General features: G+C 37.5%; 1 protein-coding gene across 2 annotated transcripts in view; it reads right to left on the bottom strand.

Moving 5' to 3' along the window:
* Positions 1 to 1,433: 1,433 nt before the first annotated feature.
* The window catches only part of Nufip1 (nuclear FMR1 interacting protein 1), a 50,813-nt gene continuing 33,032 nt past the window's right edge, over positions 1,434 to 19,214 (bottom strand). Inside the window, exons 9-10 of one of the 2 annotated variants that reach the window (XM_074043354.1) lie at positions 12,327 to 12,559; positions 1,434 to 7,686 (exon numbers count right to left, since the gene is read on the bottom strand). In XM_074043354.1, coding sequence (XP_073899455.1) covers positions 7,675 to 7,686; positions 12,327 to 12,559 — 245 coding nt within the window. In that variant the 3' untranslated portion in view covers positions 1,434 to 7,674. Of the gene's footprint in view, positions 7,687 to 10,116; positions 10,437 to 12,326; positions 12,560 to 19,214 lie in introns of those variants that run through there. The other variant, XM_020183388.2, reaches the window with a different exon arrangement.

The following is a 19,214-nucleotide window of genomic DNA, read 5'->3' on the forward strand; positions in this document are numbered from 1 at the left end:
CACAAATCATTCTTTCTTTCCACTATCTAACAGGCTTTAAAAAATCTTATTATGCTGGTTATCTGTATCCTCAGTGATGCTGAGGCTGGACTCTAGTCTATGCCAGTAGGGGGCACTGGAGAAAGACTGGGATGCTGCTGGGTGACTGATGGCCACAGCTCACCCTAGCAGCAACAGTTGCTTCCAGTTTTTCCTACTTCCAGAACCAGCCTTCTCACATTTCTCCCCCCTCTGCCTGATGAGACTCCAGCACTAACCGGCCAGCATGCCCTCATCATACGCCCCTTCATGGTCCCGAGGAGCCAGGCCAGCCACGCAAGACCTCCACAGCCCAGGGCTCTGGGTCCCAGCCTGCAGAACCATGCTCCAAGCTCCTATTTGCAAAACTCCTAGCCTCTTACTTTTGTTCCTCCAGTCCTAGAGAGGACTGCTTTCCCTATCAATCCTACCTCTGTGACACCTAGTGTCCCATCTGTGAGTCTAATTGAAGGGACTTTAATTACAGTGCTAATACTAGAGTATTGGACAAAATCTCAGGCCACATCAAGTTTTCATGGTGGATAATTCCAAGATTGAGGTGTTCTAGAAGGTGTTTGATTTTTCTCTTTCCTAATACCTGGCTAACAATTCTTTATATAAGGCTCTCTGTTAAGCCAGGTATAGTAGCATATGCCTGTAATCCTAGCACTTGAGAGGATGAGGCAGGAGGGTGGAAAGTTTGAGGCCAGCCTGCACTACATAGTGAGACCCTGTCTCAAAAAAAAAAGTCTCTGTTACTTGTGGTTTGTGTCTCTTAACTGTACTCAACAGCCCAAGTCTAATAGAGATCTTTAGGTCTGGTTTCATATCAATAATTCTGTAAGAATACAGGTGCTTGTTATCTTCCAGAAGTTCTTTATCTCTATTAATTCATGCTTCAAGGACTGGTCCTCAATTTGCTAGGCTCGGCAACTGACTATGCTGGAGAATAACAAAGGCAAATTTGTCCCTCATGACATTATCATTAAGGAATAAGACGTATGGGCCAGCATAACCACAAGGTATTCTGCCAGTTTCATAGAAGCTAGAAGCCACATGTGGTGACTCACACTTCTAATACCAGCTTCTTGGAAGGCAGAAATAGGAGGATTGTAGTTTGAGGGCAGCCTGGGTGAAAACAAGCACAACACGGTGGTATACACCTGAGCACCCAGCTACTCAGGAGGCAGAGGTAGGAGGATCACAGTCCAAAGCCAGCCTGGGCAAAAAGACTGGGGTTGTGCTCTACCACTTCGTAGAGCACTTGCCTTATAAGAACAAGTTCAATCCTCAGTGACTTAATGATGATTATAACTACAATTTTTTAAAAAGATACAAAACTCCTGGGTCAGAGACAAAGGACTTTTTCCCAGTGCTAATATTTGCACTGGTTCTTCAGTCCATTTTCACATGAAACTGTGAAGAGGGCTAGGTGATACCTGCACATGGAGCAAGCTAAGTTACAGGAGGAGGACCCCTGATTTTGGAGAACCTGGATCTTTTATAATGAGCACTAAGCATACCTGCCCTGTTCCAGAAAAAGCCACTCTCTCTCTTTTTCAAGACTGCTTGCTACACAAACATCTTTGAAAAGATGGTCCAGAATTTAGCACTTGTATGTAAAGCCCATAGAACAGCTGGGCACTGGTGGCTCACACCTGTAATCCTAGCTACTCAGGAGGCAGAGATCAGGAGGATCTTAGGTCAAAGACAGCCTGGGCAAACAGTTTGTTAAGACCCTATCTCAAAAATACCCAACACTGGCACAGTGGCTCAAGTGGTAGAGAGCCTGCTCAGCAAGTATGAGCCCGAGTTCAAACACCAGTGCCGCCAAAAAGATGGACGTAGAGCCAGTATAATTCATTGGGTAATTCAGTTGCTGATGTTTCAACACCAGAGGTCTAGCTATAGGACCTAGAGTAGTTGAGTCTTTGGACCTGAGTTCCCCCTTTCTTATCTAGTGCCACTATGTCTCTGAATCTGGAATCCTCACCAGAGCTGAGCCAAAGCCAGCGCCATGCCCTTGAATCTCTAAAACTGTGTATTAAATAACACCTTTGTAAGTGACCCAGCCTCAGCTGTTTCATTATAGTAATGGAAAACTGACTAATAGAACTGTGTGTCATAGGAGCAGGACCTGACCCACTTAGGAAGGTCAGGAATGTCTTCCTGAAAAAGCAATGATTGACCAAAGACTCAGGCTTAAGCAAGCAGCAAGACAATACAGGAAAGGGAAGCGCAAATGCCTCCTGGCAGGAAAAAGCATGTCTGGAGCTCAGAAAGATGTAGGTGACCTGACCAAGATCACAACAAATAACTGGGGTTTCAATCTAAATGTACAACTCCTGGGCTACTTCTAGTACACTACCAACTTCCTAGTCAGCAAACACCATCTTCATACCCCGCAAGATGCCCACCATGACAGAGGTCTGTCAATTAACTAAAGCTTGCTCCAAAGGGGGTAAAACAGCACAAAGTAGAACATGACCAAAGTCATGTTGATTTTGGGAGCAGGCATAGTGAAGCATGACCATAATTCTAGCTTCTCAGGAGGCAGAGACAGGAGGATCATGGTTCCAGGCTGGCCAAGCAAAAATTTGAGAAGCAAAGAAAGGAAGGACTGGGTGCATGGGTGAAGAGGTGGAGCACTTGCCTAGCAGATGCAAAGCCCTGAGTACAGGAAAAAAAAAAAGCAAACGCTTGAGCCACAAAAACAAGTCGTTATCACAGGCGGAATTAAGTTTGCTGTTTCTTTGTTAAGCATGCCCAGAAATTTCAGGGATGGTCTGTCAGAGTGACTCAGTGTGGTCACTGGGTCAGCATCTCCTGGAAACTTACTAGACATGCACATTTTCACCCCACTCAAAACCTCTGAATTGGAAACCTGGGAGGTGGGGACCAGTAACCTTGCCCTATATGGGCTTCTATGTACACACAAAGGCCTACACCAGTGATTCCCCAACCTGTCTAGTCACCCAAATCATCTGGGAAGCGTGTTAAAATATTCACCGGTCAACTTCGAAATCTATAAAAATCAGAATCTCAGGGTAGGATGTGACAACCCAAATTTAGATGATCAGCCGGTTTTGGAATCACATGTCTACATCAAAGTAGTCTAGTGTCTGGCATGGTAAGCAATTTATTTCCAAATGCCATTTGTCATTGTCAGGTAATGGAGAGCAGTGAGTACCTCAGGTTCAACAAATTAGATTCAGTGCATAATTTGATAGCTTCCATCTTTTTAGCTCTTTAAAAAAATTTTTTTTATTCATTTATTCACATGTGCATACATTGTTTGGGTTATTTCTCCTTCCTGCCCCTGCCCCCACCTTCTCCCCTCCCTTCCAGTCAGAACTTGTTCTGTGCTTTTCTCTAGTTCTGCTGAAGAGTAGAAATAAGCAATAATAAGGAAGACAAAGTGTTTTTCCTAGTTGAGATAAGGACAGCTATACAGAGATTCCTAGCATTGCTTTCATGTGCAAATGTGTTACAACCCAGGTTGATTCATCTCTAACTGATCTTTATACTGGTTCCCGATCCCCTTCTGGTGTTGACCTCTGTCACTTTAAGGTTTCTGTATTAACTTCTCTGGAATGGGGACATCAAATGCTTTCATGTTTTGGGTTTTCAATCTAACTCCTTACCTCCCGTATATGTTCTCCCCTTGTCATGTAACCCAAGTCCAACAACATTGCTGTATTTGCCCTAGATCTAAAGTCCGCATATGAGGGAGAACATACGATTTTTGGTCTTCTGAGTCTTGCTAACCTCGCTCAGAATCATGTTCTTCAGTTCCACCCATTTACCTGCAAATGATAAGATTTCATTCTTCTTCATGGCTGAGTAAAATTCCATTGTGTATAAATACCACATTTTCTTGATCCATTCATCAGTAGTGGGGCATCTTGGTTGTTTCCACATCTTGGTTGTTTCCACAGCTTGGCTATTGTGAATTAGCTCTTTGATTTTTAAACAGTATTTTTCAGGGACTCCCCATTTTGACATTTATTGACAAATATCTCCTTGTTTCACAGTTCTCATATCATCACATCACTACAAACTGTATGATACTTAATTTGCTTATCGAATTTAAGTCTTATTATTTTAGTTCCAACCTAAAAATCTGTTCTTTGAAAACATTCCCAAGTAAAAACATCAAAAGGAAAAGCAATTTGGATTTTTTTTCCTATTTCTGAAAGGAAATAGATTTTTTTATATTAGTGAGTCATTATTATTTTAAATAAACATACTAGAGGAATTAAGACAATGTTTAAAAATAACAACAAAAAAACCTTTCCAGAGCTCAAAAAATAGGTATTATCCGAGATTTATCTGCATGCAACAGAATTTTCAGGAATTTGATGTTAGGTTTTACCCATATTCTGGAATTTATGCAGCTTATCTACAAATAACATTAACTGGTCTCTTATAATTTAAGTTCTTAAGTAAGATTAGAAAATTTCACATACTTCTTTCAGGATATAAGATCACAGATCCAAAAAGAAGAAAAAAAAATGAGTAGTCATTTTAACATTAAAAAAAAAAACCCACTTTATTGGTTAGGATGTCTTCAGACAATTTAGTGGTTAGGGCCAGTAATCTTGGACTGTGTAATATCTGAATTTGGGAAATGGTTGTTGCTACCACTCTAATAAAATAAACAAACAATTTTAGTTATTTTAAGAAAATGGAAAACAGCTTAGGACAGAAGAAAAGGTAGCCTTGATTAAATTACTTTGCTCCTAAGAATATCAAGAAGAAATTACTAACTATAAAACTGCATAATAATAATGGGTTGTTTCCTGTGGTATGGTATCAACATTTTCAAAGAAACAAAAACAAATCCTTCTGCAGAGTGAAAACCTAGAAGGCATTATCAAAATAAACCATTTTACCTGTAAAAATAAGAGATTAGAGAAAAAAATGCCTGAGGCCCTCTTCTATGGTTACATAAAAAGAGAATTAAAAAAGTAAAATATTCCCATCTCATACCATCTGCAAAATAAAGGCTGAAATGTAATATTGCTAGAGAGTATTAGGAGAGGGAGAAGGGTAGATAAAGAACGATAAAGGGGATGAATTCAAGTATGGTATATTTGATATGTTGTTAAGAACTTTTGTTAAATGTCACAATGTACCCCCAGCACAACAATAAAAAATATACAACTTTTGGTAAAAATTAAGTGTCTGACATCAAGTAGAGCCCAATATAAATCTGATGAATAAATGAATGAATAGATTAGTTCTCAAATAAAAAAAAGAATATATGTGGCAAAGCCATAAAAAAGAAACAGAAATAGATCTGATCTCACCAAAAGTTAAAATACTAGCAAGATGGTAGAGTGGCTCATACAAAAACAAAACAAAACAAAACCCCCAAAGAACCTCTCAGATGGAAAAACAAAACAAAACAAGGATGCACCAAAGGGTGCATTAGAAAATTAGATGTTAAAGTGGCTAATATCCTACAATGCTAAAAACTGTAACCGCTTTTCTACCAGAGAAAAATACCAGGCTGGTAGAGTGGCTCAAGTGGTAGAGTCTGAAGCCCTGAGTTCAAGCCCAGTCTCCCTCCCATCACAAATATATATACTATTAGTAAATGGAAAACTGAGACCTGTTGAAACTATTCCAGGAACGGGAGGGAGGGGGAATAAAGAGAATGATGGAGGGGGTGAATTCAAGTATGATGTATGTACCCCTAGCACAACCATAAAAAAAATTATTAAGAAAAGAAAAACAACATATCACTCTACCAGATATTTGCACTTTATCAATATTGTACAAGTTAACAACTACTTCTACAGAGTCTGGGCCCATAAATCAGTCAAAAAGATCAGAAGGGTTTATTAGCCGCAACTCTAGTGCACAGTTTCTCAAATGTTTTGGTTTTAGGAACTCCTTCACACTCTTAAAAATTATTAAGGATTTCTAGAAGATTTTGTTTATGTAGGCTAATACCTTTCAAGGCTAAAAAAGCATTAGAAATTTAAAAATTAAATGTAAAAATTCACTTAAAATACAGTAAACCCATTTACATATTAACATAGCATTTTCAAAGAAAATTCTACTTTCCAATGCAGAAAATATTAGTGGCATTATTTTAGTTTTGCAAATCATTGTGATTACAAGTAACAATTGTGACAATAGTCACAGACATGACCAAGACCATAGCAAGGATAACAGCTGGGAAAAGTGCAGTTAAAGTACTGAGTTAATCTCTAAAAACTCACATATATACATTCCCAATCTACCACTTTAGAAAATTCTAGAGAACACAAGATAAGGATATCTTCCATTAGCTGTTACATCACAATCATGTAGACTTCAGAAAACTTTGCTATACATTCAAAAGAACAAGATTAAAAAAGTGGAAAAGGCAACTATTTTCTTCTCCTTTTGTGGTACCGGAGTTTGAACTCAGGGTCTCACACTTGCTAGGCAGATGTTCTAGTACTTGAGCTACAACCCCAGCTCTTAAATACATTTTTAGTAAGAGTGTAATTTGATATGGCCTTTGAGAGGCCACCCAGCTTTTGATCCTAAGATTCCTACAGATAGGTACACACATAGACAGAGTGGGCATTCAGCACTGTTCACTGCAGTATCCTTAACATGGAAACATTAATACAGAAACAGATTTCTCCACAGGGAATGATTTAAAAAGTAAAAGCATATACATATATGCATGCATAAATGCACATTTATGTACACATGCTTACATATTCATGACATATTGTCAAGTGAAAAAATTGCAAGGCAATATCTATGATGTAAATACAAAATTTATACATGTGTGTTTAGATACCTACGAATATATACACATATTTAAAAAGTCTGGAAACATATACCAAACTGTTAAGAACAGTGTTTCTGGAAAGTATGATGGGAAGGGAACATGATAGAGAGCAGAACAAATTTCACTTTTTATTTTCTATACCACTGGATTATTTGAGTTTTTACAATGAGCAGATTACTTTTGTCATTAAAAAAAAAAATCCTAAACTAAAAAGAAACTAAAGGGAAAAACTAAGTGCAACATGGTGTACCAGATTGAATCATCTAAAAGTACAGTCATGGAAAACTGATAAAGTGCATATAAAATATAAAGCCTGTAGTGTAGCCTTAAAAACTAAATAAAAACAAAAAATAATCAGAAAAACACAGATGCTAAACTGCACTGTATTGTGACCCGGGCAACGGTAGGCACTCCTAAGCCGACAAAAGCCAAGTGACAATGTTATTGTCCTGTATATGCACAAACACTGATTTGAGTTGATTGGGGATGGAAGTCAGTGAGAGATACTTGCTCCTCTCATTATGAGAAGACCCAGAAAATGCACCAAATGTTAGCTGCAGTTGATATAAAGGGCACATTGCCTGCGGGGCACAGTCTATGGCAACAGCTATAAACAGAATTTCAATTTGAGGCCTTTTTCCAAGGTTCCCTGACATTGTGAATATCCATCTTCTTTATTATGTCATTTATTCACACTTGCCAATTTCCTCCTCTCTCTGCAATTTTGCAGAAGCAATAATTGCTAGCTCCCTGTTCCACTCCCACAAGAAGTCTCCAGCTAGGCTAAAGAGGATTGCTCAAGAAAGGCTGCCTCCTGAAGCAGGTACTTCTGCCATTTCCGTGGCTCCACTTCTCAGTCACCATTCTGTCTATCAGGAACAAAGGGAAGAACATGGTAAAAATCAAAGGCTAATTTCAGCTGGACACTGGTAGTGGCTCATGCATATAATCCTAGCTACTCAGAAGGTAGAGATCAGGAAGATAATGGCTCAAGGCCATCCCAGGCAGTTTGCAAGACCTTACTTCAAAAATACCCAACACAAAAAAAGGTTAGTGGAGTGGCTCAAGTGGTAGAGCCTGAACTCAAATCCCAGTACCGCCAAAAAACCCCAAAAAGTAGGGCTGGGGAGGGGGTGTCAAAGAACATCACAAGAAAAACTGCCCTGACCCCTTCCCTCAGCTCCATGAGCCTGGTTTTTCCTCCCCTCCTCTCCCACCCAAAACTTGCTGGACTCAGCTGCAGCTGGTGAGGTAAAGTCCAGAACTTGGCACCACCGCTATCACATTTAAATCAGAATATGCTACCCAGCCTCTCATTGCTGTATCAGAATTTAATGTCTATTTTTTAATGGGAGAGAGGCAATAATATTAGTAAATGAAATGAAATGAATGAGTAATAAGGCTTTTTTTTCTTTTGGTTGGGAGGACAGTACTGGGGCTTTGAACTCAAGGCCTAGAGCTTGCTAGGCAGGCACACTACCACCTGCGCTATAGCCCCCAGCCTCATACAGCTCTTATGATATACAAAAGAAGGTACAAAATAAAATACTGAAGGATGATCTCAACTACGTTATTTAAAAAAGTTCTAAGAACTGAACTTCTTTGGATAGTTGATGGTACTAAGAATTGCAAATTCCTAGGGGCTGGTGGAGTGGCTCAAGTGGAAGAACACCTGCCTAGCAATTGTGAGGCCCCGAGTTCAAATCCTAGTATTGCAAAAAAAAAAAAGTACTGCTTGCCAGACACCAGTGGCTCACGCCTGTAATACTAGCTACTCAAGAGGCAGAGATTAGGAGGATCATGGTTCAAAGCCAGCCAGGGCAAACAGGTCATGAGATTCTATCTCAAAAATACCCAACACAAGAAAGGGTTGGTAGAGTGGTTCAAGTGGTAGAGTGCCTGTCCAGCAAGCATAAGGCCCTAAGTTCAAGCACTAGTACCTCCTACCCCAAAAAAAGAATAACAAATTCTTAAATGTATAGTGCTTTTTATTCATTTATTTAACCTTTGGGGTTTTTTTAGATATGATCTCACAAAGTAGCCCAGGCTGGCACTGAGCTTGTGACCCTCCTGCCTCAGCTTCTCAAGTGCTGGAGATGTGAAGCTAAGTCCTTATCTTCTAGAGATATATGAAATATATGAGAAAGAAAATAGTGTGATGCTTGGGCATTTGCTTCAATATCTCTGGCACAGTTGGGTAGTCAGGGAGGAATGCCTGAGCTGTATTTAAAAAAAAGCAAGATTAGCCACAGATAAAAGTTTTGAAGCTACTTGTTGACTGGGAAGAGGAGTATTATTACATTACTTTGTATATTTTTGTATGTTTGAAAATTTCTAAAATGAAATACTTTTATAAAAAGCCACAAAAAGTAAAAAGATTTGTAGCATGGTTACAAGCTTAGGAAACAAGTGTCCAAACATGAATCTTAATCTCAGGATGTCACTGGTGTTACAGGATTCTGGAGAGACTAACTCAGAGAAGCTTTCCTGAGAGCTGATTTCAGTTTTCTCACCTTTTTACAGGATTCACAAACCTCAATAACCACAATGTCACATGAAATTAATTTTTCAACTATAATAGCACCCTAATTTTTAAAACCCTAGTCCCCTTTAACTAAGTCAAAAGGGCACAATGGTAAGTGTAGCTAGCACAATGCTACAGCATAGGGCTAAGTTCCCTGCCATAACAGGAAACAAGAAGATCTCAGAGTTTTCATTACTTTAAAAAGTTTTAAAGGGTCAATCACTACCTTCATAGGACAAATTTTAATTAAACCTTAAAACTGAGGTGCTTATTCACATCATCTGGCAACTACTCTCTCTGCTGTAAGAAATGAGTTGAATTCCATCAAGTACTATACAAAGTATTTTCTCATGGAAAAAAAAGTCTGATTCTGAACCATACTTTTAAAAAAAAATTCAATTAAATCTAAACATAGAGACCTATCTATATTAATATTTCAAACATCTAATATTTAAGCTACATAAATGGATTTGGTATAAATAAGGAAATTTTTAATTTTAAGACTTCCTGATTGTATAAATTTCATGTGGCTTGTTTTAAAATATTCTTCTCTTGCTGAACAACTCTTCCTGCTCTGCATTAAAAACAGTATGTACTTCTCTGCCTAATTTTACTTAGCTGAGTTAAGCATTTAAAAAGCTTTCTTCTTTGCTACTAAACCAGTATCTTCAGTTCTTAACTAGTCCTTAATGAGAATATGTACAAATAAACATAAATAAAAAGAAAAATTCTCCCAGCAAATGCTGTTTACAATCCCAGTAATACAGACACAGTCTTAAAAAAAAAAATCAGCTTATATTTATTTGCATAGAATCAAAGGAGAGATGTGAAAACCCAACATAGTATCTATGAGGCTTACAATTTAAGTACTAGTCCAGTTTTGGGGGAAAAAAAAATAAAAGGTTTTGGTTTTCCTCCATTGCTTGAGAATGATACTATTTTATATGCTTCAGTTATGTATGCTGAAACATAAGACACCTATACATCTTTAGTTTTTGCAGAATTAGTATCAAGTTCAAAAAAGTCTTTTTTGATGATGTACCGGACACACTGCAAAATCACATTTCTTTCATGTCGAATGTCTGGAGCTAGAAGCTAAAAAAAACCAAGCAAAACATACAAAAAAAAGAGAATTAGCTGGTTGAAAATAAATAAATCCAAAAAAGCCCACAATCTAAAATATTGTATGTTCATCTGATATATAAAGAACACAGAACAATAAGAGATGTGTAGTATATTTACTGATTATTTTGTTAAGATACAATGCAAAAACATTTTCTTTTCCTCTTTTAAATTTTTTTTTTGGCGGGGGACACTACTGGGGTTTGGAACTCAGGGTCTTGAGCTTGCTAGGCAGGCACGCTACTGCTTGAGCCACGTCGCACGCCAGGCCCTCCTTCCTTTTCCTTTTAACTTACCCCAAGACTATCTAGTTTCTTAACAGCACAAATGTTCACATCTATACTCCTCTCTAGGAATATTTAGCAAAAGACAAGAAAACAGACTTAAAAGTCTGTGATTCTTTACTACAAAAATCATGTCACTCCCTCAGCTGGACAGAGTGGTTGGTGATGCTCACCTAACACCTGACCCCAGGTGTCAACCTGGGCAACACAGTGAGATCCCATCTCTTATAAAAATAAATTAATAGTAATAGTGAGAAGGAATTCCCTCAAATCCAAATCTAAAAACAGAATACAAATTGGTAAGTAGGTATGTTAAATATAGTAACAATGAAACTAGCAGTAAAAAATTCTTGACATCCCTTTTCTTTTATAACTTCCATTTTTGTGTTTATAACTAAAAGAAATCTAAGTTATTGGTACATAACCAAGGAACATGTTATTTGCCAAAACAGAATTTATTTTCTTTTCAATTTATTTTCCTATGTCATTAATATAGTTCAGAAACATAACTCCATGACCTTCAATGGAAAGTTATTTAATTTTAAAATGCAATTTAAATATATACCAATGATATTTACAAAACAGAGTATATTTCAGATCCATTTTAATAATAACCAACTGTGTATGCATGTAACACCTTGAGGTAAAATCATAGAACACTCTGACTACAACATAAGCACTTATCTAAGAAGTTAAAAAGAAACTTTTCACAGACTGTCAATTGTTTTTCAACTCCACTAAAAAATGTGGAATATTTCTATTACTCTTAGACATGAAAGTCTATCTTTGAACAGCTTCATTCTATTACTTAGAAACAGAAGGCACATTGCTTCATGTTTACAATTAGAAGAAAGTCATCACATTTTTGAGTACATATGCTACTGAGAAAGTCAACAATGCATAAAATAAATACAAATAAATAAAGGTATAGAAAGAGAAAAGGCAAAGACAGTTCTCAAAGACAGGAAACAAGAACTGTCAGAAAACCTTGGGTCTTTTCTTTCCATTACTTTGTGGTTTTCAATAGGAATTTGTTTGTTTTTCTTTTGGTGGGACTGGGGTCTGAACTCAGGGCTTTGTACTTGCAAAGCAGATGCTCCACTACTTGAGTCACACCTCCAGCCATTTTTGCTCTGGTTATTTTGAGATGGGGTTTCACAAACTCTTCCTAGGCTGGCCTCAAACTGTGATCCTCCTGATCCCGGCCTTGGAAGTAGCTAGGATTACAGGCAAGAGCTACCTCAAACAGCTTGTTTTATTTTGTTTTTTTTTTTTTTCCTTCAGCCTGACAATGTATGCAACTGTGCTTTCAATGAAAACTTTAACCTCAATACATATTTCCTTACCAACCAGTGAAACCTATATTCCTTGATTTTAAGAAGTTTGAAAACTGTAATTATTCTACATTTACTGAACACTAGCACTATGCCAAATGTAGGTTTAGAGTTAAGATACCTCACAGACAAATCTTCAAGGACCATATGAATCTTCTAACCACCACGAGCATCACAACAAATCCTAGAGGTCCTACCTCGTGATGCAAGACACAAACATTACAGTGCAGAGAAAAATTACTTACCATTTCCAAGAGATATGGATGGTGTGTTCTTGGTTCAAATAATGTGTGATAATTGTGATAATCTTTTTTCCTCTTGGAGTTAGTCTTTTTGAAGCCATTCTTCCGGTTTTCACACTTGGCTCCTGAGAAATTTCTAACAGTTGCTTTCACATCTTGCCTTGCAGTCTGAGCAATAGTGCTGTGAAGAACCTGATTTTCTGCCAGAGCGTCTGCTTCAGTCTTGATGGGAGTTTCTAAGTATGATGCAAAACAAACACAAAAATAAAAAGCAAAAAACAGAATTAACTTCACAATGATCCACCCAGTCATAATACTGACTACTTAATAACTTAGATAAAAGATTTTGCAAGGCATTTACAATGCACTCCTTTTCTTTTTTTTCTTCAAATTTTCTTCAACTGTCAAGAATGTTGTAGGCTATCACAAAGAGATACAGAATGTGATCTCTATGAAGGAAGTAATACCAGATGGAAACTTGGATCTGTACAAAGGAATGATGAGTACTGGAGAACTAGATCAAAGCTCCGTCACTAAGGAACCACTCAAAGTGAGGGTTGTCTGTATAAAGCCATAAATTAAAAGGGTGAGGCTGGGGTGTAATGGTGCTCACCAGTAATCCCAGTTCTTGGGGAGACAGAAGTAAGAGGATCATGGCTTGAGGCTGACCAGGGCAAAGTTAGCATGAAACTCTATCTGAAAAACAAACTAAAAGCAAAAGGACTGGTGGCATGGTTTAAGTGGTAGAGCACTTGCCTAGCAAGCATGAGATTTTGAATTCAATCTCCAGTACCTCAAAAAAAGCAAAAGGTTGGAAGAAGATACCTTACATATGCCAACCACAAGAAAGCTGGAATTAAAAAAAACCAAAAACCAAAAACCTTCAGAAGAAGTACCAGGGACAAACAGCAAAGAGACACAGTTTATAATGTACAGGGCTCAATGCAGCAAGAATGCAAAACAAACTGGGCATGGTGGCACAATCCCACTACCAGAGAGGATGAAAAGCAAAAACAAAGCTACCTTTAAAACAGTAACACTTAAAGTTGATTTTCAATAAACACAAGCAGCAAAAACTCATGGAACTAAAAGGAGAAATAACAAACACATTCTTATGGCTGATGACTCAAGCATTCCACCTTTAGTAATTGAAGAACAATCAGACAGAAAATGAGTAGGAATTCAGAAGACCTGAAAACCACTAACAACTCAAATTTGACAGAAATACTCAACCTAATACATATTCTCAAGTTTACATGAACACTGACCTTGTGTTGGGCCATAAAAATGAAAGCACAGGGTTACATTCTGTGACCATAACAGAATTAAACTAAAATCATCAATGGGAAGCTAGATAGAAAACCCTGAAAATCTGGAAACTAAACAACGTATTTCTAAATAACTATAATATTGCAAAATATATATGTATTTGGGCTTTGGGCTTCTTCTTGTTTCCTGTTATACAACTCCTAAAATTCCTGAAATCTTCAAAGTGGTAATTGTCTTTTGGTACACTAGTGAGTTGACTAATGGATGGCAGTCCCTAGGTAGCTTCAGGATTTTTTTTTTTTTTTTTTTTTTTGGTGGGGGTGGTTTTACTAGAAACCAAAGGCAGAATTATAGGGTTGGGTCCTTCAGTTCTATCCCTCAACTTGTAGAGAGGAGAGATGAGCTGAAGGTTAAGGTGATCACCAATGGTCAATAATTTCATCAGTCATGCTTATGTAATGGAACCTCCAGGAAAACACAAAAGGACAGAGCTCAGAGAACATTTGTATAGTCAAACATAAGGATATTCCTGGAGGGTGGCAAACCAGAGAGGATGGCAGCTCTGTGCTCCTTCCCCTATTCTCTGCCCTATTGATCTCTTTACCTAGTGTCCACTGGTATTCTTTATAATAATCCAGTAAGTATAAGTTAGTGTTGCCTCGAGCCATGTAGCTGCTTTAGCAAATTAATCAAATGCAAGGAGTGAGTCTGCAGGAACACTGATCTACAGCTAGCCAGTCAAAACCACACCTGGCACTGGGGAGGAGGAAAGACTTGGGGATTGAGCCCTCAACCTGTGGGATCTGATACTACCTCAAGGTACGTAAGTGTGAGAATAGAACTGAATTAGAGGAAATTCAGTTGGTGTCTGCTGAAGAACTGATTGCTTGATTGGTGTGCAGGTAAAATCCCCCTCACATTTGGTCACAGAAGTCTTCTGTGTTGATTACTAAATAAGCATACAGAAGAAACCAAGTCTGATTTTTCCCCCTACATCTTCAGAATAATCTACATATTAAGTAACAAATGACAAGAAAAATTAGTAAATATTTTTGGGATAAATAAAAATTATAATGTGTCAAACCTGTAGAATGATCAAGCAGTACATGAAGGCAAATTTATAGCTTTGAATACTTCTATTAGAAATGAAAAGTCTGTTACACCCTGAACATCCTGATCTCATCCGATCTCAGAAGCTAAGCAGGGTCAGGCCTGGTTAGTATTCAAATGGAAGAAATGAAAAGTCTATAAAATCAATTATCTGCTGGGCCCTGGTGGCTCACACCTGTTAATTCTAGCTACTCAGGAGGCAGAGATCAGGAGAATCACAGTTCAAAGCCAGCCCGGGCAAATAGTTCTTCCAGAGACCCTATCTTGAAAAAACCCATCACAAAAAAAAAAAGGGCTGGTGGAGTGGTTCAAGCCCTGAGTTCAAGCCCCAGTACCGCCAGGAAAAAAAAAATACTTATCTAAGCTTTGCCAGTAATGAGGTAGATAATAAGAGAGGAAATAACAAAGTGAAAATCAATGAATTTGTATGAAAATTCATGACAAATCATAGAGAAAAATCAAGCCAGAAGCTGGTTCTTAGGAAAAAGAGAAGAGGGGGAAAATCAATGAATAACAGAGATAAAAGAGAAACTACTATAATATCACAATGAATATTATAATCAACTACATGCCAATAAATTTCAATTTAGAAGAAACAGACAATCTGTTTAGTTTTATACCTATCAAGCATATTTAATTCATGCCAGCCCAGGCAAATAGTTCATGAGACCCTATCTCAAAAGCACCCAACACAAAAACAGGGTTGGTGGAGTGGCTCTAGTGGTACAGTGCCTGCCTTGCAATATGAAGCTTGACTTCAAACCCTAGTACTGTCAAAAAGAAAAAAGAAATTAATTCACAATTAAAAACCTCCCTAACAAGAAAATGTTAGGTTCAGATGGCTTCACTGTTACACAAACAAGAAAAAAAAAAAGGTAGAAATACTATACAAAACCTTAAAAGAGGAAGAGGAAACAGATCCAAACTCATGTCAAATTCATTGTAATAAAGAGTATCACAGGCTAGCATCCTTGTGAGCATGGATGCAAAATCCCTTAAAGGTAATACACTATAACCAAGCAGATTTTACCTCAGGAAATACAGGTTCATTTGACAATTGAAAATCATTCTATGTATTTCATTACATTATTAGTCTAAGTGAGAAAAGCCATCTGAACAGTAAAAAATTCACTGTGTGTGTGTGTGTGTGTGTGTGTGTGTGTGTGTGTGTGTTTGCAGTACCAGGCCTTAAACTAAGGACCTTGCAAATGCTAGACAGGTGCTCTACAAGTTAAGCCACACCCCAACCCTTTTTGCTTTACTTATTTGTTGAATAGGGTTCTCCCGTTTATGCCTGGGCTGGCCTAGACCATTACCTTCCTGTTTATGCTTCCTGTGTGGCTGGGATAACAGGTACATGCCAACACACCTAGCTGTATTAAGATGAGGTCTTGCAAACATTTTGCCCAGGCTGACCTGGAATAGCAATCTCCACAATCTCTCTCTCTCTTTTTTTTTTTGGTGGTATTGAGGTTTGAACTCAGGGCTTACACCTTGAACCACTCTGCCAGACCTTTTATTGTGATAGATTTTTTCCGAAATAAGGTCTTGGGAACTATTTGTCTGTGTTGGCTTCAAACATCAATCCTCCTGATCTCTGCCTTCTGAGTAGCCAGGATTACAGGCATGAGCTACCAGAGCCCAGCTCCCCAATCTCTTGCCTCCTGAGGGGCTAGGATTATAGGCATAAGCTAAAAGCACCAGGCTTTACAAGTTTTAAGCTATGATCTCTTCCTCCCAAATGGTTATTCTACCCGTTTGTTTACCATGAATCAGTAGCTGTATAGCCTCGAGGCATTCTACTTATCTCTGTTTAAATTTCCTCACAGTGGAGACAGTGGTACTTACCTCAGGAGATTGTTGCAATAAATGAGTAAGTGGGGCTGGTGGAGTGGCTCAAGTGGTAGGACACTTACCTGCCTTACCTACCAAGTGTGAGGCTCCAAGTTCAAACCCTGGTACCTCCAAAAACAAAAAAAACCTCTTCTGTGATAATAAATGAATGAGTAAGGCACATAAAACAGTGCTGGTACAGAGTAAGAACTGTGTGAGAATTTGCTATGATAACACTAGTGATGATATTTCTTCAAAGTGATGAGGAGAAAAGAAAAAAAAAGAGAAATGCAATTATGAAAGAATAGAGCTAAGAATCCTTTAAGGGGTTTCTTGATTTCAAAACTATGGAAACAATAGTTAAAGGCAAACACAAAAACCAAGGCACCACACTCTACTATTCCTTTTCCTTTCAAACCAGGAACACAAAAGTCAAATGAACAAAGCTTATTTTGTCAATTTTCTGCTAAGAAATGAGGAAGTGGGACCATTTATATTTTTCTCTTTCTTGAGGTTTATAACATTTCCTAGCTAATTAACGTATATTAATGTAATGCTCACCAATTCGAATAAATTTTAAATATAGACATTCAGTTCTTTCAAACTGAAATAACTCTTCAGTTTGTGACATTTGGAATTAGTTCTCAGTTTGGAGGTCTCCCCATCATAGCTGAACCAGAAGAAATACAGTTTTCATGAGCTGTAAAAATGCAGGAATGATAGCACACCAACCCATTTGGAAATACTTCTCATTGAAATTTTCTTTACATGTATTATTAATAGTTCTTAGACAAACCCAGAGCTGATCATAATCTCTTCTTTTTCTTCAGCATTGCTGGAGGGACCGTTTCCTTGTCTATCCCATCCTAGAACCCACAATTAACACTGAAAGCTACAGATTTGCTAGAGACTGGATGGCTTAAGAAAGCCGAATTCAAACTATATAAAATAAATCTTAAGACTTAGGAATGTGAAGTACAGACTTTCTTAAAGCAAAGAATTTTAAATGAGTCGAAGTGAATTTATACAAAATCAAATATATATTTTATTAAATAATATCCTCTGCTACCTTTTCATATGTTTTATTAAATATCCTATGCTACCTATAAAAATAAAAGGCTATACATTATGTTCAGAAGACAGCAAGTACCACACAGAGAAAGGATATAGGGAAGGCAATATAACTGGCTTCTTTAGACTTTTAAGCCCCTAAACCCAGATTTTACATCAGCTCTGCCTCATACTAGCATAGCAAACTTACCCTTTCTGAGCTTAACACCCTATAAAAGGAAGGCGCGAGATCTCAGAGATCCCTTCTAATTTAAAAATGGTGGCAATCTCAAAATGAAGACAAGTATAAAAGTATTAAATGTTTCATCTTAAGGAAAAGAAGCATTCGTTCACCTTATTTTTATGGGATTCAGTAATCTGGTAATAGTTTTCTTCCTTATCATCTGTTATAAATACAACTGATAGGTGGGAAATGTAATATGTTTTTAAAGAATAACTCTATCTTCATATCAGTATATTGGAAATAAGAGTAAGAAATAAATACTGTTTTTCTTAAAATTAAAGAAGGGTACCATCTATTAAAGAATATTCTGATAAAGCCAAAGTAGTTTATATTTCAAAACTCAAGTAGCTTTTCATAAGCTACCAGAATAAGCCACAGCCGATTGATAAAAGGAAAAAACTCCCATGTTACAGACAGATATATAAACATTGTATTTCATGTTAAAGCCCAACTCTTCCTTACTCAACATTCTCCAACAATATAAACATCAGTTATTTCTAGCCTAGCCAACACTAAAGGAGCTGCTATCTTAATCCAATCACCTTCAAATTTTCCTTTGGTTCTACATCAACACTTTTAGACTGTACCCTTGTCCTTAGTACAGCTCCTACTTTGATTACACACCTCCTCCTGAGACACACATTCATGAATTCTCCCACGGTTAGAAAAGTCTAAATAAAATAACCATGCAGATCCAGGTCTCGGCAATATGAGGACACAGGTTTATTCACTAAACATATGCTAAATTACTGATATAAATCTTGAATTAAAACTTCTCATGCAGCATCAGATCAACAGTCTATTTGCAACTCTCGTATGTGGCCCCCCCAAAGAGATGCCATAATAGATTAAACTGGCTCATCATAATAAACTTCACAAGAAGGGCCCACACACTTTCATTTGAGACAGCATTTTGGAAGGTAAGATATGTCTCCTGAACATCTCTGACTTCTCAGAAAGACTCTTGAGAGGATTCTATTTTTTTCTACCCTTTAAAATACCCAGGTTACTGCACCACAATTATAGGACTACTGTGTTCCAAGTGAGATAATTTATGTAAACGTGCTCTATATACAGCAATGCCCTATAAACATTTAAATTTATTTCATCGCCCTCTCGTCATAAAGGACCTCTTTCTACCTCCAAAAGTGCTATAAACATGTTATGACAAGGCTCCTTGAAAGAAGAGAATAAATTAACTTTCTTTTTGCTATTTATTTTACAATTTTATTCAATTCCATTGTGTACATTTCCTCTTTTCCTTCCTATTCTTTCATTATTTTTGTCTTTTTCTCCCAGAGTAAGAACACATTTCTCTACCATTCCAATTTTCCTTTATCCCATGCTAACTTTATTTCTCAATCAAACAAAAAAGGAATTTGAAG

This window comes from Castor canadensis, chromosome 10 (assembly GCF_047511655.1).
Source record: "Castor canadensis chromosome 10, mCasCan1.hap1v2, whole genome shotgun sequence".
In the NCBI taxonomy this organism is placed as follows: Eukaryota; Metazoa; Chordata; class Mammalia; order Rodentia; family Castoridae; genus Castor; species Castor canadensis.